General features: G+C 39.0%; 2 protein-coding genes across 12 annotated transcripts in view; both read left to right on the top strand.

The window, feature by feature from the left end:
- Positions 1–20,749, top strand: part of rai14 (retinoic acid induced 14) — a 55,752-nt gene that overhangs the window by 20,339 nt on the left and 14,664 nt on the right. For 6 of the 11 annotated variants that reach the window (XM_079586260.1, XM_079586266.1, XM_079586263.1 and 3 more), the window contains 5 exons: positions 10,890–11,020; positions 16,964–17,052; positions 17,172–17,236; positions 19,646–19,703; positions 20,539–20,609. In XM_079586260.1, coding sequence (XP_079442386.1) covers positions 10,890–11,020; positions 16,964–17,052; positions 17,172–17,236; positions 19,646–19,703; positions 20,539–20,609 — 414 coding nt within the window. Of the gene's footprint in view, positions 1–5,131; positions 5,238–10,889; positions 11,021–16,963; positions 17,053–17,171; positions 17,237–19,645; positions 19,704–20,538; positions 20,610–20,749 lie in introns of all 11 variants that reach the window. The other 5 variants (XM_079586265.1, XM_079586259.1, XM_079586256.1 and 2 more) reach the window with 1 other exon arrangement.
- Positions 1,820–4,208, top strand: LOC306984705 (E3 SUMO-protein ligase ZBED1-like). Its single transcript, XM_079586267.1, has 2 exons — positions 1,820–2,884; positions 3,140–4,208. The coding sequence occupies exons 1-2, from the start codon at positions 1,829–1,831 to the stop codon at positions 3,599–3,601; spliced, it is 1,518 nt and encodes a 505-aa protein (XP_079442393.1). The 5' UTR covers positions 1,820–1,828; the 3' UTR covers positions 3,602–4,208.

The raw sequence follows: 20,749 nt of genomic DNA, 5'->3' as shown, positions 1-20,749 counted from the left end.
CAACATTCACAACACAACTGCACGCGTCGCTCGCAGAACGCTGAGGGACCAAGTGCAATAGAGCGCGCCGCTCGGACGCGGGCCGACCTGGCGCTCTTCTCTTACCTGAGCGGTCAGGACGACTGATTGGGCCTCGCAGGGGACGCGGTGGGGTTTCTGCGCGGGCTCCTCTGCCTCTTGCTACCCTGCCACTGGCCGCTACGGCCTCTACGGGCATCCGGTCTCGGGCGGGGCGCTGTTTGTTGTCTGGCCGCAGCCTGGGGTTGGTGGCCCGAAGCTGAAGACGAACGAGAGCGAGGCTGCTGCGGCGGCGCCCTCCGAGGAATCACGTGGCTCATAGCCTTCGCCTTCTTCTGCGTCTCGGAGTAACGATCGGTGACCTTCTCCACGGCGTCTCCGAACAGGCCTGCAGGGGAGATCGGTGCATTCAGCAGCGTCTTCCTGTCGGCCTCCTGCACGTCCGACAGGGTGAGCCACAGGTGTCTGTGGAGGACCACCAGGAAACCCATCGAACGGCCAATCGCCTGAGCCGAGCGCTTCGTGGCCAGGAGCGCGAGGTCCGTGGCTGAACGGAGATCCCGGATGGCGTCAGCGTCAATAGAGGCGGCGTCATCCAGAGACTTCAGCTGTTTAGCCTGCAGCACTTGGAGAACGGCCATGGCATGCAGCGCAGATACCGCCTCCCCCGCAGCACCGTAGGCCTTGTTAGCCTGGTGGGCCGTAAATCTGCAGGCTCGGGACGGCAGGCTGCGGTCCGAGCCCAGGGCGGGAGCCGACGGGCAGAGGTGTGCGGCGACGGTCTCCTCGACGGGGGGGATGCGGAGGTAGCCGTGGTCCCCCGCCTCGTCCACGGGGGCAAACATGGCCTGGGTGGAAGTGAGGGTGCGCGCCGATTGCGGGGCCACCCACGGCTTCACCACGTGCTCATGCACGTCAGGGAAAAACGGTGTTCCTCTTTTCGAAGCGGCCTGACGGCGGCTCGATTGGAGGAACCACGTATCCAGTTTGCTCTTCGAAGGTTCATCGGGAGCTTTCCACGAGAGGTCCAGTTCCTCGACGGCCTTCGAGAGGATACGGAAGAGCTCGTCCTGCAGGTCCGTCGGGGTGTCTTGCTCCGCGGCCGCCAGCGGCGCGGCCTGCTCCGTACCCCAGTCGTTCTCGGAGGCTGACAGAGACATGGAGTCGTCTTCCTCGCTCGCCCCGAAGGACACGAAGTCAGCGACCTCGCGAGGAGGTTGAAAGGTGGGGTCGGGGAAGCTCACCGGGGGACGGACCTCGACTCTGCGGTTGGGGGGGCCTACCAGCGGCTCGGTGGCGGCGGCAGGCCCAATCCCCGCTGCTGCGCGAGCTTCCTCCCTCCTGGCTTTGAGGGCTCGAAGAGACATGTCCGCGCAGAGGTCGCAGGACCCTCCATCCTTGAGGGCGGACTCAGCATGGGCCAGCCCCATGCACGCGACGCAAAACAGGTGCGTGTCGGGGGGGGCGATGGGGCCCGAGCACAGGTTGCAAGTAGTTGCCATCGGATGCGGGAGACAGTGCAAGTATCTCCGGTGCAACTTCAACGACGGCGAATAATCCAAGAGTTGTAGTATCAGCTTTCTAGCACACGATTTGAGCGTGAAGAGAGAGATTCTGATGTAATTGACGCTGCACTTGCATTATAACTGCAACGGTGTTTCAGTATTTGCATATTTGCGTCAATTGGCCAGCTTTGCTGGCGTTAGCCTATAAGATTTCAGCGGAAGTGAAGGAGGAGAGGAGTTCCCATATACGACATCCGTAATGTCGAAGTTCCGTAGCCTTGATAGGGAACCAAGGATTTCGCACGATGTTACAGGTACTTGAGCCACGATACACTTTGCCCTCGCGTCGTTATTTTAGTGAGACGGCTGTCCCCGCACTCTACAGTGAGTGTAAAGATCACATCTTCGAATCCCTAAGTAATACGGACAGAGTGGCAATAACATGCGATGCATGGACATCAATTACAACAGAATCGTATGTCACTATTACGGCACACTACATTACAGATGAGTGGAAGCTTGCAGCTTGTGTTCTGCAAACGCGTGCTATGAGCGAAAGTCACACAGGGGCGAATATTGCTGAACTACTGCACAATGTTTCAGACGAATGGAAAATTCGGAACAAAGACTTGGTTTTGGTGAGTGACAATGCCTCTAACATGGCTGTTGCAGCACAGCTCGGCAAGTTTGCACATGTGAGATGTTATGCGCACACACTGAATTTGGCTTCCCAACGAGCGCTGAAGTTGCCGTCTGTGTCAAGGTTGTTAGGGAGAGTGAGGCGGATCGCGACTTTTTTCCACCGCAGCGCAATTGCAAACCATCAGTTGAAGGAGAAGCAAAAACAACTAAATCTTCCGTCTCACAAACTGAAATCAGACGTCATCACTAGATGGAACAGCGCATACGAGATGCTTGAAAGATTTCTTGAACAACAGCCGGCTGTCTGTGCTGCGTTACTATCACAGGAGGTGAGAAAAGGAGCGGCTGAAATCTTCACTCTTACGGAATCCGATATTTCATGCAGTGAGGATGTGATAACTGCTCTTAAGCCTATGAAAGATGCCACACTTCTGATGTCAGAGGAGAGCAGCCCCACTGCATGTTTAATTGCCCCATTGCATGCTAAACTGATCCAGGACATGAAAGAAAACACTGAGGAAAAATCAGTGATGATCAGGGAGATAAAGAGGGTCATATGTGAGGACCTCAGCAAAAGGTACACCACTGACCAGGAGACTAGCCTTCTTAACAAATGTGCTTCTCTCGACCCACGCTTTAAGGCACTGCCTTTTCTTTCCAAAGAAAAGAGAGAGGAAACGTACAAAACAGTGATCACTGAAGCTACATCATTACAAGAGGTAATTATTTTATCATCATTGACTAAATGTTTTAGCATGTGACATTAGAGTGCAATATTACGGTCTCAATATTATTAAGGCTTATTTGTGTGATGATTTCATGTCTTTAATTAAATTAATCTCTAATTTCTTTAAATATTTATCAGTGTGTAAATAATAATGTATACTGTGACTTACATTACCTCATTGAATTACTGGAAGAGTTATTTTTTATCTACACTCTGTTTATTTTCTTTTCTTTTAATTGCTTAAAAGCAGGAAGTGCATGACAATCTAGAAGACAGCACTGTGAAAGAAGCCAACATCTCAGTGAGCCCACAGCCTGAAGTCACAGAGTTGCAGGATGACTGTCCTACTACTTCAAAAGGAAGAGCTTCATCTCTGCTTCACAATCTGCTGGGGCAGACCTTCTCTGATGCTTCAGATACACCATATCATCAGTCACCCTCTGCCTTGGTTGAAGAGGAGATGGCCAGGTATTGCAGTACCCCACCACTCCCTCTAACAGAGGACCCCCTCAACTGGTGGCATGTCAACAAGGTGTCATTTCCTGTGCTCTCCAAAATGGCAAAGAGATATTTATGCATTCCAGCAACCAGTGTGTCTGCAGAGAGGGTCTTCTCCACTGCAGGTGATATTGTGACAGCACAGCGAAGCACACTTACTTCTGAACATGTGGACCAACTGCTGTTCCTACACAAAAACTTAGTATTATAGTATTATATAAGATAAACTATGGTAGGCCAGCCTAGATGTTGAATATTTAAGTTTGTATTTAATTTGTTCCCTGACATTTTTCTTCTGCATTAGCCTGTTTTAAAGATTTTTTTGTGTGGCTCTAGACATTTTTTGTTAAAATGTTTAAAATAAACTGACAAATTGTCACACTTTTGTTTTGTCACACAAATTGAGTGTGTTTGAGTGTGCAAATTGATTACACAGTGTGCGTATTGATCACACAAATTTGTTTTGTCACATAAATTGTCATACAAATTGAGAACTGTTTATTCTTAATGATTGTTCATTGCAATTGTATGGCTTACCATTCATTCAGAGTTTGTTAATCCTGAAAATAACTTTGTTAATAAAATAAAAGTATTGAAAAAGAAATATTCATAATCATTTTTAATTTGGAAATACAGTCAAACAGATATTCTAACTATATACAAAAAGCATAGTAACTCCAATTTTGGTTAAAATAAAAAGTTTAGAGTATTTTTTGCACAGCAGGATAATTAATTAAGAATCGTTTTGGGAATCGGATCGTTCCTCCCAAAATCGGAATCGGATCGAATCGTTAAGTGCCTAAAGATTCCCACCTCTACGCTTTTGGCATCTGATGCTGCATTAACAATGCATTCTCTCAGAGACGAGCGATGAATCTACCTCAACTCAACACAAAATAACGGTAGCCTATATTAGCTATCTTAATTTACTGGCTTAATATTTATTTTCTAGACCATACATTGAGAAGAATCAATATTTCTTGGTAAACAAGTTGTGATTAGATTATTGTGATTAGTCTCATTACATTTTTGTTAATGTTCTATGGAAAAAAATAATAATAATGCTGACGAACAACGATGCCATTTCTATTTTGGCTTAAACAACAACTGTATAAGAATGATGGGTCTCTTTCATAACCACTCTTGACAGTTTGTAAATAGATCACCTTGCAATTCAATTTTGATGTGGGATGTAATTTTGTAGTCAGTTTTTAAACATTTTCATTGAGGAGTGCTCAATCATCTATACGCGTGTGTTGGATTCGCAAGCTTGGGTATGTCATTATGAAATTAGAGAAGGCAAATTAATTGTAGGTCCTAATATTGATTTAATAATAATACTAGCCTTATAATAATAATAATAATGATAATTTAATACATTACAATGGGAAAACGAGCCAGTTATCCTGATATCTTCAAAGGCATCAGCCATCCGTGATGTGCCTGACTATTGTATACACTATACTCCATTTACATATTCTCCATATACTCAGAGGTCGACCATGATCGAGAGCCTCCTCTGTGCCATCATCCTTTCTGGGCCAAAAGCAACATGTAGGGTTTTTTAATCAGTGCAAAAATGATTAACCACAAAGAAGTGTTCCAGGAAATATCTTTTTTTTAAACAAAATTAAACAATAAATAATTAAACACACATTCCCAGGATGAGCCAATGCAATTAGGTTCAGGCAACACTTCAGCGTTTTACAGCATTGACTGTGTGCTTTGTCTTTCTCTTAAGGTTCATGCCTGTATTGGAAGCGTGTGTGATTACACGGGATGAATCTGTATTGAGCCGTAGAGACTGGAGCCCACTCCAGTACTTCCAGCAGTTCATTGATGACAAGGTCATTCAGAATATACCAATGTAAAATTGTTCCCAAGTCAGAACATTGAAGTCCAGTTGTCCACTAGAGTGGACATGTTATACAATTTGAATAATTTAGTTTTTATTATTATTATTAATATTTGCAATGTGTTTGTTACCACCCCAACACAGTTGTACGGGGTCAGTACTTTTTTCTTTTTTCTTTTTAATAAATTTTATTCAGCAAGGAAGGATGCTTTAAATTGATCATATGTGACAGACTTTTACATTCTGACAAAAAAAAAATCTATTTCAAATAAATGCTGTTCTTGTGAACTTTCTATTTGTCAAAGTTTCCACACAATTTTTAGGCTGGAGTAAAGGGGGTCGCACACCGGACGAGAAGCCCAGCGCCTTGTATTTAAAATTCGAACACATTATTCAAATTGCTCACTGTTCGGTTTGTGTCATGGTTTTAGGGTCATGGGTTTTCGATACGGTTCGGTATGTGCTATGTTAAGGGGAAAAAGAACTACGGCCAAATAAAAATAAGAACAATTAATCAAACTACAAGCAGTAGCACAAATAAATACAATACAGCAAAGATACAAAAAAAATAAAGGTTTTAATTTTTTTCAGGTAGGTCTTTACTGTAGTTTTCAGGTACAGAAATTGATCAAGGAATCAAATGTAAAATAACACTGCATTTAATCTTCACTATATAAATTAAATAAAGATGAATCCTTATTCAAGTTACAAACATTATTCAGTCAGGAGCAGTGAGGGATTTCTTTGTTTTTTATTAGGGATGCACCGATACCATTTTTTCAGAACCGATCCGATACCAACAATTCTGAGTATCGACCGATACCGATCCGATACCAGCGCAGTTTTTTTTTTTTAAATCAAGTAGAATTTCTATAACTGTGTTGAACTGACAATCACTCTTTTGTGTGTTAAACACAATCTACTTAACACAGACAATTTCATTATAAAGAAAAACAACAAATACAAAAATATATATAATCATTATCTATGACAAACATTGTATTATAAACTAGATTAGTTGATCATTCAGTTGATAAAATTTAGTCTAGAAAAATCACGAGTGCACAATAATTGGATAAAATCTGAACATTTAGTGAAAAAAAAACAATTAGTGGGGAACAAATAAGAGACAATACGTGTAGCACTAAATCTGGTAAAACACATTGCTCTTTGTATTGTTCTAAAATATTGTTTCAATTTGTTATTGAAACAATAACAAATGTATTGTTTCATTAACAATACATTTGTTAATGAAACATTGTATTGTTTCATTAACAAATGTATTGTTAATGAAAAACAAGATTTCAAAAATCAAAAAGAGCAATTATTTTATATTAAGCCTACTATAAAATGAAGACTTTAAAAAAAAATGTATAGTACAGCTGTTTAATGAGGCAGCAACATATGATGATGATAGGACAGAGCAAGAAAGGCTATTAATAATCTTTTATTGCGCAAAAGTATTATGAAATGAAATACTGTAATACAGTACGGCACATTACTGTGTATGTGAAGAACAATTATAGTGCCCTCCTGTGTTGTGATCTAACAGACACCCGGTAGGAAGTAACAGCAATACAGTCCAGCAAGATTGTCCGTTTAAGTGTAAGAATACTTGAAAGCGAAGTCAATTTAGTGTTCTCTCGCTGTCTGAGAAGACTTTCCACGCACACAGAAAACTTTTCACACAGCACGCACAAGTTCTCTTTCGGGTCTTCTTGCGCTTGAATATTTAAATTGGCAAAGCTTAAAACCACACACAGATTATAAACTTTTATGACAATGCAGCACTGGCCAGTTCAGGACAGTGACCCTTTCGTCAACTGTCCCGAGCGTCCCGGGCCATTGGGCAGTCCTTATTGTCGAGCCCTGCCCAGCACTTTCATTATTGTTTCGAGCCTGTTTGAATTCTCACTGAGTGCCTGTTTAAACGCAGAAGGCAGTGTGTGCTGTTCTGTGTGTTCGTTATCAGCTGCACTTGCCGCTATCAACACCTGGGTGACGGCGCAAATGACTGGTCATCAGAGCATGCGGCACTCGCATCGAACAAAGTTTACACAACGTTTTGTCCAACACATGAGTAACAATGATGTTAGCAACAGAATTACAAAATAACAGTTGATTAGCTACTCTCACGTGAAACGCATTCAAAGCACATTTCATCGACAAAAACATACATTAGCGGAACTGTCTGTTTTACACATTGTTTTTTCTTTTCTTCTACAAACCATATTATAGATGCAACGTCAGATTTTAGATTAACCGCGGTGCAAGTGTGTGCCGAACTGTGTGAGGAGAACGGTACGGTTCGGATAATTTTTTTGTTTGTTTGTTTATAACCAAGAACTGTTACACCCCTAGTGTATATAGATTACTTTTTTTTTTTTTGTTAATTCAGTTTGCAAAATGTCATGTGGTTCGAGTCCCCAAAAACTTTGACATTTAATTTTTTTATCTTGTAAAATAGGCCTATATTAAATAAATTGAAACTTTTCTTGAAAATGTATTTTTTTCAAAACCATTTGAGACCAATAGGAATACTAATAGTACATTAATAAGAACAACGCACACACATTTTAAAGTAGATGTTCCTCTTTTCTTTTTTTTTCTTTTTTTTTTGGGAAACACTTTTATATGTCATTGAGTAACCCAGTAATCTAAAACTCTGCATTGGTGTGGCAGTATAGATGCAATGTGTCATGTAAACAGTTTACTGGATTTTCAATTTCTGGTCTGGTTTTTCTGTAATTGTACTTCTTAAATAGAAAATAAAATAGAAAGAACATGTACCTCAGAATAAAATTATCCTGATTTTTCTCCAGCATCAGAGGGAATAGAGACATAATAATATATATTATTATTACTATTATTATTTGTAATGTAATATCAGTACCTCTTTGTTAATTATGATTGAGCACCCTGGGAAGGCCAGGAGGCTAATTCTTTACAAATGTCTAATTATTTTACAAAAGATTTTAAAGATATGACTTTAAATAGCATCAGCTGGTTGCAGATAGTAGGCCAAAGTCAAACAGCTCCCAAAATAGTGCTGGGTTTACTGTGGCTCGTGTAATATTACACTGCATTTTAAAAATAGTGACAGACTTAAGTAGTGACCTCTGTGTTTCCCCGGCTGACCTCTGCGATCTGCTTTCAGCTCACTGCCTAGATTACATTTAGAGCAATTGAATTTTGGTTTGGTTTAGAACTCTTTAACTCTTTAGTGTCTGTGGACTTCTAAGATTGATTTATTTTCTTGCATTGATTATTTCAAAGGGGTCTTCAAACAATTGCTCTGTTTTGCAATGTTCACCAATTGGGCATTGTTTCACTGTTATGCACAGTTACAAAGACACATTTTAACTAGATTTGTCTGCATTTGAATCGGAGTTGTGAATAAGCCCTTGTTAGGAAATCAGTTCCTGTGGTTTCTAAAAGGGTTCAGAAGAACTGGAGGGAAATAATGTGATTCATGCCACAGGCGGTTAATTTTCCTTGAGATGCCTCTAAATTGCAGTTGAAATTCAAGTGACTTTATTCATTGTTTCATATGATTGCTTTCCTTTTGCCTTGACTGATTATGATGGAAATGGCTCCTTTGTATAGATCTGGAATTGTCAGCATATATAATAGGGAGAAAAAAAAGAACAATTAGCACAACAATTCCACAATGCAATGATATAAAGAGTAAATGTCTGGAGCAGCCCATGCAAATGATTTCCAATGCATTTTTCTTGTTATATTTGATGCATTGCCAGCCCTCATTTGAATCAGATGACTTCATTCAGGCACAAAGACTGATCCTGTAGCTTGTGGTTTCATTGCATCATTATTTTTTTTCATGCTCGAAGTTTGAAGGAGGCGTTTCTTTTAGTCCCTCTAGTTATTTTAGTTTGTTTTTCTTTTACTCCGCTTTTAGTCACACTAAGAGCAGCTTCCTGGATTGATCCAAACCCTCTTTCTTCACTCAACCTCTCTTTGAGTATGTAAAAGCTCTCTCAACATGCTCTCTCATTTGTCCAAAGGCTAGTAACTCATGTTCTTTGAGTTTGAATTATAAGTATACATTTTTCAAAGGTCACGGGTGAAGACCAATGGGGAAAGATTGATTGATTGCCATGGTATTCTAAAGAGAGAAAAAAATATGTTGTAACAAGTCCCTTGTTACTGTCATAGTTCAAGTCTTTATCATATAGTCTACATACAGTGGAGCCCAAAAGTCTGCACCAGAAAAATGTTTGTCTTTAAAATGTCATCACAATTAATTAATTTTTTTCTCATTACAAATTATCAGGGCTGGGCTGACAATATAGATTTTTCAGTTTGAATGGATCTTTTAGAAGAACCGAACCAAAAATGATCTTTTAGTCTGTGATGTTTTCTGTTGATGTGTGATCCCAAGGAGAATTTAGTAACTATAGAAACGAGGACTGAACTTGAAGTTCAAAGGAAACATAGGAACATTAACAAAAACACAATGAAAAATAACATAACCCTTTATGGTTTACATTTGAGAAAGATTTTTTCCTTAAGAAAAATGCACATGTACTTTAACATATATATATATATATATATATATATATATCTCCAAATGAATTGATATTGGACTCAAATCAAGAGCGAGTGAATCCGAATCAATGCCCAGCCCTACAAATTATTTTATTAGCAATCAAACATGTCTCAATAATATTTTTTGTCTCCCGTTAATAGCAGACCTTGAGCTCAAGTTTGTTATTACATTTGATTTAGTGACCTAGACCTTAAAATTTATCAAATTCCTAAAACTTTATACACAGGTTTCTTGTATACAAACAATACCGGATGCGCGCGCATCCACGAGGCAAGACCGCTATATGTTATGCCGAGTTCTGTAAAAGAACATTGTAATTAACGTAGATTTCGCATTGTTTGTAAATTCTTGTTGACTTAATAATAAACTGCAATTTCAGAGTTGGATCTGTTTGCTTGTGTTTCATTTGCATATTAATATAACATTATGTAAAACGTTAGTTACTTGACTAGAATGAAATTGTCCAACTAAGTTTGCGAATCATAAAAACCTGACATACCCTATGCATTTAAGCTAGTTTACAGCACAACAGCTCCGCGTCATCTCTGCTTCTGCTGGATATAGCCGTAAAGACTGTTGCTTTCTGCCTCTTAGATGCGCGCGCATCTGTGTGATGACGTTGCACAGAAACCCGTGTATATAGATAATATAATGTGTGTAATAATAATATCTGTTTAGTTTCGTTTCCATGGACTTTTAGTTTGTTTCTCTTCAGTCACATGTTTCCCTTTCTTCTATTTTCCCACCACAATTTGTGACCAAGGACATTCGCTAACAATCACACTCGTTTGTATTCTGTTAATCATTATCCTCTGTATTTAAGTTTTTTTTAAGTTCTCATTCATTGTTCGGTTTTGTTAGTGTATGGTAGTGTACTGGTAAGTTGCTTTTGCTATATTAGAGTTTCCTATTTGCTTTGTTTAACAAACTGAACTTTGATTTATATCTACCTTCGTCATCCTTTGGACCTAAAACTTTACACACATATTGTCAAAAGATTCAATCGTCTTTGTCAAACTGATCTGGCAGTGCTTTATCTGTGAGCTGTTTTTAAATGTTTTCAAATTTCTTTAGGCGCATGAATGGAACAAGAACGATGAGCGTCTCCTCAGTGCAGTGGAGCATGGAGAGGCAGATAAAGTCACCACCCTCCTGTCGAAGAAAGGAGCCTGTCCCACCAAGCTTGACAGTGAGGGCAAATCTGCGTGAGTACTGGACACTGAGGTTGCTCTCATTCCTATTTAATTCAGACTGTTTTCTGCAATCCACTTGAAATGTGCATATACAATTGTTTGCATGAGGGTGTTTATACTCCATCTGAGGGAGAGATTTGAGTTGTGTTTTTTTTGCATCTGGGAGGCACATTTGAACCAACAATGACTGTAAAACCTCCTGTAAAAACTCATGTCAGAGATCAGTTTTTCTGACTTTTCCATTTAACTTTGTGTTGTTATGCTTTAGAAGTCATATAAAGAACACTTAAATATATGTTATACTAGTTCAAAGAAGTTTGAATGCTTTGTTCCGTCGTCTTGGCACAGATATTGTAAATAATTTTTTTTAAATTGAAGCCTGAACCTGAATAATTACATGCTTGTGTCTACATTTTCATGGGTGAAAATATACATGTTTTGAAATGATGTGGACAGATTTGTTGCATTTGTAGGAATAACAGGAAGTTTAATTCCACCATAAAGGATTTAAAAATCTTAACAAAATATTTTAACAACAGTCGTGGTCAAAAGTTTTGCCAGTGAAATAATTTTGGTGTTTCGCAAAAGTTTGTTGTTTCAGTTGTTGTGGTGTTGAGTCACATTGTCTCTAGATTATTTGTATTTGGCTCTGGCACAAAATGTACCAGCATTTCACTAATTATATCATCAGCACATGGCAAGGTGTGAACGAGTACTAGTCATTTATTCATTATTCTATCATTCTGTTTGGATTATAAGAGCAGACCGATTGCTATAAAAGGAGGGAAGAAGTGCTTCCAATCATTGTGTTCTTTCTTGTGTTAACAATGGTTTACTCCAAAGGAAAGTAGGGATGTTAACGATTAATCAACGATTTAGCAGGTTCATGTGCGTACGTGCTGCTCAACCGCGAAACATGTAAAATGAGCACGCCGGAGTTATGTTTGGGATAATTTTACACCTTCATCATGACTAAGTTTGCGTGTGCATTCGCAGCCTTTTCTTTTGTGCAAAAGTAAGTTGTAATATTGTATTTATTTTGTGTAGGATAATCTATTTCTGATTTATCTCGTATAGGATGCATTTTGTTTAGAATTAACGTGTGCGGGATTATCTTCAGCTTCAGCGTGCGCAGCTCAAGCTGCAATGCACAAATAATAATTATATGATTGGGACTGTCATATTACAAAGAGAACAATATTATAATAAAACATTGGGAATTATTTGGGTTTAGTTGCCGTGTTTCATCGCATTGTTCCAGGAAGAGCGTACACATTCTGACAAGCAGGCATCTGAGGCGGCGTTGGTGTCACGTTGTATTAGTCATTATATTTGATTTTTAAATAAGTTATTTAATTAAATTATCAATCACATCAGAACATTTTACAAGCCTACTAGCCCTTTATTTAGATTAAAAACAATTCTCATTCATTTGAGCAGCATTTGCACTCATGCTGTTGGCCATATGCCACTGCAACAGATGCATATTGCAGTATTAACTTAAGTATTATTAATTGCAGACAATTGACATCCCTAAAGGAAAGTAAATGTAAGAAAGACGTGCAGATTCGTCACTTTGCATCAAAATGGCCTCAAATGCAAGGAAATTGCTGCAAAGAATATTGTGCCTGAAAGGACAATTCAGAATCATCAAGAACTTCAAGAAGAGAGGTTTAACTGCAGTGAAGAAGGCTTCAGGACGTCCCAGAGTGTCCAGCAAGCGCCAGTAATGTCTTCTCCTGAGGTGTGCAGAGCTTGCTCAGTATTGCTCAACCAGCTGGTGTCAAGAAGGGCAACCAAAGTGGCCACTTCTCTCCAAGAAAAACATCAAACACCGACTGCAATTCTGCAGGAAGTACGTGGATTGGACCGCAAAAGACTGGTGCAGAGTTGTTAGACCACTTAGATTAGACTGTTTGGGATAACTGGAAAATTAATTGTCCAGAGAAAAAAAGGTGAAAGCTACCATGAGTCCTGTGTCATTCCAACAGTAAAGCATCCTGAGACCATCCATGCGTGGGGTTGCTATTCATCAAGGGAGCAAGCTCTCTCACAATTCTACCCCAAAACGTCCTGTGAAGAGCAACTTCTCCCAATGGTCCAGGAACAAGGCAAGAGCGCTTGGGGGTAAAACAAAGTTTGAAATATGTGTGCAGCGCTATACTGCAAGCGAACATCTTATGCCGCCCACACTGCTAAGAGCAGCTTTTAGATGAATATATAAACATGCTCTGTGCGCTTTCCTCTCAGTAACAAAATAAACACAACAAAATTGATAAAATCCCAAGCCTGTTTTTAACAAAGCATAAGGACTGCATCTGATCATAGCAACATGGATATGTTTGCGACTCAGTAAAGTCATGTCACATTTATTTATATAGCACTTTATTCAATAGATTCCTTAAAATCAAAGCAGCTTTACCATATTAAACTTGAACAGTGTCAGTGTCTCATTTCATCAGAAGTACAACTTAATTTTCTACTATAAAGCTGCTCCACCATTGTGTTCATGTTTTCACTCGTGGACGTCTGACCTCGACTGACTGAACAGGAGAAATCAACCGGAAAAGAATTCCATGTGAAAGAAGACGGAGCCTCCGCGCACACCTACCTATTAAGTAATCCCCACAGATCAATGGTACTACAAAGGTGTTGACTAGCCGTAGCAAACATTTCTGGAAAGTTCGCTTTGGCAAGCAGTTTCAAACTCCCAAAATGAACTCCAAACGAAGTTCGTTTTGGCCAGATTTTGTTCGAGATGACGTCACATCAGTTCTTTCGCCGATTACGCTGGAAGTATATTGGGACCTTTGGATCCATGATGGCCAGGTGGATCTTAATCTCATAGAGAACCTGTGGTCAATCATTAAAAGGCAAGTGGACTAGCAGAAGCTAACAAATTGTGGTCAACTCCAAGCACTAATAAGGCAAGAATGGATCGCCATCCGTCAGGATTTGGCTCAGAAGCTGGTATCCAGCATGCCAGAGCAAATTGCAGTGGTTATGAAAAAGGATCAATGCTGCACATATTACCACTTTGCGTATATTGAATGTTTTTGCCAATAAACACCTTTTTGGTTGGCCATGACTGCTAGGTGGTTGCTAGTGTTTTCTGGATGATTTCTTGCTGGTCTTAGATTTCCTAGAGTGTAATACTTTCTAACAGAATGTGTCATGAAAGGCATGAGAAGAATACTCTCTCTCATGTTGGATGCAGTCAAATGTAATTATAACACATACGCAACCTTAAAAACCTCAGCTATAAAGAAAGTATAGCAACATTCCTTTGAGCAGCACAGCAGAGATAGACAAGTGATGAATGATGAGATGGATGAATGAGCTCCAGTGAATGCAGAGAGATGAGCTTGCTCTCTTCACTCTGCATGTAATGAACTCAGACACTGCCGACCTGAATGAGTCTCTAGTGTCCTGCGTTAGGGCGGCTTGAGCCGAAGTGCTCTCATAGTCTCACAATAAATCCTTATCTTATTTGAGAAGTTCATTGTGTTCGAGTGCTTGCGCTCCAGAGGGTTCACGGGCAAGAGAGGCACATGTAGAACACAAAGCCTCGCTGTATTTCCAAACGGTCACAGTTGCCATGGAGATATAATTTCCTTATAACGAAGGAGTCGGACATGAGTCCAGTGCGATTTGGTAATCATATGCTCTGGTGACCATGTCATTTACCTTGAAAAGCACTGCAAGAGAGCACTTGATAATATTAATTACAAAACACGGGTGAAATGCTGCAGCAAATGTTACCTCTTCTTTCAGGGTTAAAAGAATCTCCCCTGTCTTGTGGAGAATGCAGAGTGACTGAACATTTAATTGACTTTAATTCAATCTAAGGACACCATGTGATTAGGCTTCATAATTCCCTATAATTTAAAACTTTCTTTAGCAAGTTCACTGAGCAATTGTTTAAGTTCACTCAAAAATACATATTTAGTCATAATTTACCCATCTTTTGTTTTTTCAAATCTGTAAGACTTTTAAAAAAAATGTGTCAATACAATAGAAGTCAATGTTAACCAAATTTGTACCAATATTTTTCAAAATATCATCTTTTGTGTTCCGGAGAAGAAAGTCATATAGCCTAGGCCCTAGGTGATGACTTACTTACTTCTGTGGAACACAAAACATGGTGACAGAATTGGCATTGTTAGTGTTAACCATCCCTTTAAATGTTGTGTTACAGACTTAAAAAAATACTATGATGTGTGTTGTTTTAATTCTACCAAAAACAGTGTACCGGTAGTCTTTTTGTGAACTGACCTTTAAATAGCATTAGAGTTATATTCATTGTGCTTAAATTGCCATATTTAAAGTTCTTGGTTTGTTCATTTAAAGGTCAGAACCATGTAGCTGTAACATTATCATCAAAGTAATTATCTGGGCATCTTGCATAGCTTTAGTTTTTAGCTTTATTACTGCCCAAAAGGGAGATCCCAGTGCATCTTGATTCTTATCCTCCAGAAGGGTTTAATCAATTTCATATAGATTAATTTGTGTTTTTGCTGAAGTTTGTCCTCTAAAGAGCCAATTCATTATGAGATGGTAGATATCAAACCAGTGGGGTTCAATGGAAGCTATTTATTAAGGGATAGAGAGCACTGAACTTTTTAATAACATGAACATTTTTAACTTTTCTCCATTATTCTTTGCCCTTAGGTCAGAGATTTCATGACTAATAAAGGATTTAAAGGAATAGTTCACCAAAACATTAGCAATCATTAGCTTGGTTTCCAACCATGTATTTTAATGTGAATTTTGGGATATAATAATACAAATTTAATTAAATTTGGGTCAATATTGGATGGAAACACCAAGATGCAAATAACATCTCCAAAATATGCATAAAAACATACACTTCCGTTAAAAAATTTGGGGTCCTTTTTTTTTTTTTTTTTTTAAGGGGTCATCGGATGCCCATTTTCCACAAATTGGTATGATTCTTCTTTAGGGTCTTCATGTAACGTTTGTAACATTCGTTGGTTCAAATTCCTCAATGGTGTGTAAAACAACACCCTTTTTACCTCCTCAAAAACTGCTGTGTTCACAGCGACCCCCGTTTCGGTGCATGTCTTTTTAAGTGATAATGATCAACTGCTCACCCCAACCTCTCTTTCATTGGGTGGTGTCGACACAAGACACACAAAGTGCTGCCTTGGCGGACAGTATACAAATGGCTGAGGGATAAATATGCTAATACGGGACAGTCAGTCAGTGGTCTAACCCTAACTGCAAAGACACATTTACTGTATATATGGAAACACCATATAAAAGTGAATTTTACATCCGATGACCACATAACCGATCAAAAGTGACACTAAAGACATTTACAATCTTACAAAATGTTCTATTTCTATTAAATATATATTATTTTTTTTCATCAAAGTTTTAAGATGTTTCCAGATCAGCATATTAGAATGATTTCTGAAGGATCATGTGACCTAAGACTGGATCAATAGACTGTTGAAGATTTAGCTTTGCCATCACAGGAATAAATTACTTTTTAAAATAAAAACAGCTATTTTAAATTGTTATATTTTTTATTTTTTAATTGTAATATTTCACAATATTATGGTTTAATATTTCGGTCATAATATATATATATATATATTTATCAAATAAATGCAGTCTTGGTGAGCATTAGGAACATCTTTCTGAAATGTGTGCTTGTGTGATTTGTGCTTGACTTGCTACACAGAATGAAAAGGATTGATCTAGTGTCACTCATTTGCACTAGAGTGCTTTACAATTGCCTTAGGACAAGCATATAAGTAGAGCATGCCATTGACCTACCTTTTAAATTAAAAAGCCCTCTATTTACTGCATATAGGTTACAGGCAAGTTATACATGACATAAAATCTGGCCAAGTGTGAGTGGCATGGCTAATCTGCAACTAAAATGACGTGTTAATGACACTTTTTCCTCCCCCCTTTCTTTCTCAGTCTGCATGTAGCAGCCACACAAGGTCAAGCTGAGTGCCTTGCTGTCATCCTGGCTCACGGGTCTGATGTTTCTCTGCAGGACGCTTCAGGTTGTTTACAACTAGATCAACATGTTTTCTTGCATTACTTATACGTTACGAAAGTAAAGTAACGCATAATTAATACAACTACGTAAATAACAAGCCTTGTTTCCTTCTCTTCACATCAGGGTTTACTGCTTTACACCTTGCTGCCAAAAACAACCATCCTGAGTGTGCCAAAAAGTTGCTTCAGGTAATATTTTCAATTGATTGTATATTACAGACTGAGAGTTTGATGTACACACAGAGATGGAGCGAATGCTAATGGGAATAACAGCCATGTCCGTTGCCATGCTATGTGTGCCAGCTAAACAAAGAGAGCAGATTTTGTACCTGCAGTTTCATAAACTAGCAAATCCCACGGCCTCCCTCGGTGAGCTTGGAGGGTGTTGCTTGTTTGGATTTGTGTGTGGGCAGGTTGGCATGTTCGAAGACCTCGGTCTGCTGAGACACCTTCTCTAGCGTCTCTTTTATCATCATGGGCGACTCATTCTCCACTCCATGTGATTCTACTAGAGCTGCACAGATCTGAAATATCCAGAGCCTGTCAGCTGTGTTCAATAATAGGTGCCAGAATTGGCTTTGCCAGTATGGATTAAGGGTGTACTAACACTAGGCAATCTGAACCATGCTGGAGCACGCTTGACCCCAAAGTCTGGTTCAGTTGACTAGTGTGATCGCTCCATACAATATCCAGGTGCGGTACAACCGTGCCTTGGCCCGCATGAAGATTTGGGCATGGGCGCGGTACGCATGTAGTGTAATCGTGTAAACCGCACCAGAGCACGGAACAGCTGCTACCTTTGTGTGTGCTACTGTCATCATTACGACAATACACATCTTTGATTACTACTAGAATAGTACACTTTTTAATTAATTCAAGTATATATTGGTTTATAAAGGGTCTGGTTTTCACCTTATTGATGAACATGAATTGTAGTTTGCGAGTAAAGCTGCAATTTCCTTCTTTAACTTCAGCTGTCTCCATAATAATCTTGTAAAAATGGATAAAAAAGTCCCTTTTCTAAATGTTCCGATATTGTTTCATTAAAGTTCATAATTATTCTATAAATGTTACAGCTGCACAAAATACCCAGTGTGGTTTGTGATTTATTTTCGAGAATAACATCCCCTCTCTGCTTTTTCACAAACGCACCAATAAAATGATTACGTAAAAAAAATACTGACACAAAATTTTAAATGGAAGTATATTTAAGCATTTTAAACAGTGGAGATGAAAAATACGTCTAATGCAATGACATCTTAAACACCTTAAAAGTCTACTCTAGATACATTTTGGGGCCACCATACTTCTCCACTGTTTAAAATGCTTAAATTATTATTTAGCAAATATGCATAAATAAAATAAATAAAGAGTAAGCACATTTATAATATACAATAATTTACAAAATAAAGCTAAAATAAAAGCTGTTCTTTTGAACTTCTTATTCATCATAAAATCCAAAAATATATACATTGATAATAATTAGAAATGTTTCTTAAGCATGGAATCAGCATATTATAATGATTTCTGAATGACCATGTGATACTGAAGACTGGAGGAATTATGTTGAAAATTCAGCTTGCAAAAATACATTTTACAAAATATTAAAATAGGATGTTCTTTTGAATTGTAATATTTCACAATATTTAATATATTTTTGATCAAATAAATGCAGTATTGTTGTGCATAAGACAGTGTACATATTTCTTTCAAAAGCATTTTATTATACTGACCCAAACTTTTCAGGGGTGTACATTTATTGTTTTGCAACCATTATCCTTCCAACCTTAAATTTGAAAAAATGCCTTGCAAATATATGCATTATATACTCATTAAATATATTAATACATTCCCCTTCACACAGCCAGGCTGGTGTTGAATTAATTGGCCCTTTCCCCTGAAGATCCTGTAAAACAGAAAATTAACTGCTACACAAATGAAAGTGCTTGACAGTAGTAATTTGGTTTCATCCAGAAGTCCTAAACCAAAACTCCTTTCCTGGCTTCCCAAACAAAACAAATGCTCTAATGTGCCTTGAGATTCTGATGAAATGTTCCCTGAAAATGAAAATGAAACTTTCTTGGCTAATTTTCTTGTTGATTAAATGTCTAGTAATTTCTAATGACAAAAAAAAGTAATCGGCCTCTACTAATTAAAATAAGCTTTTGGAGGTTTATCTAGGCATACAAGACAAGTTATTGAAGGATTTAAAAGGGACATATGGAATCTCGTTTACATAATAGTAGCAGAATGAACTTGAGGGTTAATAGCTTGCAGTCAGTAATCACATTTAATTGGACATCCACATTAGGCACATTTTTAGGTCTGATTGGTCTGCAGTCAGGTTTAATATATTACACCTCTCCTCGGATGATACCTGTCAAATAAATGCCTTGTGCCTGTTCGTCCATGAACACTGGCCTGACATGCTGCTAAATGTTTAATAGGAGCGCAAATCATTAACTTGCACCAAAAAAAGCGTAGCAGTTTTGATTGAAAGGTTGTAATTGGTGTTCTAGCAGTGCCTTATGGGAAGAACATGTCATGGTGGTTTTAGTTAATGCGTTTGAAGCAATAATCTTGCGTTTTATTCTACAGACTAAGTGTGTGGTGGACGCACCTGACAGCTCAGGGAAGATGGCTATTCATTACGCAGGTGAGGTGCAAAATGTCCTTGTTTTAAAGATTATTCTGTTTACCGTACTTTAATACTTCTCAACTCAAGAGCCCTTCAAGGCCACACAACAGGCTTTATCTTCAGTAAATCTTGTTTTCTTTTTGCTTATTAATAGTTTGTTCTGAGTGGTGTTTTGGTGCAAATCTTTTTCAACATTAACCCCACGGCACCGTTATTCCACTCCCAAGCACAGAATGACATGTTATTGTGGACCATTTGCTCCAAATTGCCAGGTAGCGAGGGCAAACCCAAAGAAAAGCATGTTTTTATTTGTGGATAGACTTTGTCCACAAAATTGCTCCCTAGCAAATAAATAAAAAAAATTGCTCCCTTGCCCATTTCAGTCTGTATAGAAGACAGTGAGGAAAAAACTGACAGTGTTTGCTGTTAATTGAGCCTTTTTGCCAGCTGTGAGGGTTTGGACCGGGGTGGGATCGGCCTCAAAGAGACAGGAGCTTGCAGCCACCTGGAGGTCAGAAGTCTGCTGGCAGGATGTTTTAAGCAAAACATGGTTTCATACGGACTACAAAGCAGAGAAACTACATTTATGCCAGTCCGCTGCTTGAGAATAATGGCCGTAATTGGTTGAGAAACAGGAGATGGTGTGATTTTTAAATGGGCCGCTAATATTTGTTAGGAAATAAGTGGTGTCACACACTATGAGCCGGGTTTAGGTCTCTGTGGGAAAGCTTGAAGTGTTCATAGTAATTACTCTTTAAAGAGTTTGTTGGCATGCTGTTAAACTCTTGTTTGTGTCTCTGTGGGGATAAAGAACTGCTTCTTATTATCTGCTCTCTCTTTCTCTCTCCCATAGCTGCCAGCGGAAACACTGTGATAGTTCAGCTTCTGTGCGAGCACAAGTGTCACGTCAATCTTGAGGACTCGGTATGTATGAGTCTAATAAGAAATATTTTAACTGCTGTGAAAATGGACTTTGTCTTTCTCTACATGTATCTCAGAGCTGCCTGTGGTCAACCTTAAGCATATGCATTGTCAAGGACAACTCCCCAAGGACTCTCTGTGAG

This window comes from Phoxinus phoxinus, assembly GCF_949152265.1.
Source record: "Phoxinus phoxinus genome assembly, chromosome: 17".
NCBI classification, from domain to species: Eukaryota; Metazoa; Chordata; class Actinopteri; order Cypriniformes; family Leuciscidae; genus Phoxinus; species Phoxinus phoxinus.
Note: the sequence above shows the minus strand (reverse complement) of the source record. Positions and strands in the feature narration are given on the sequence as shown.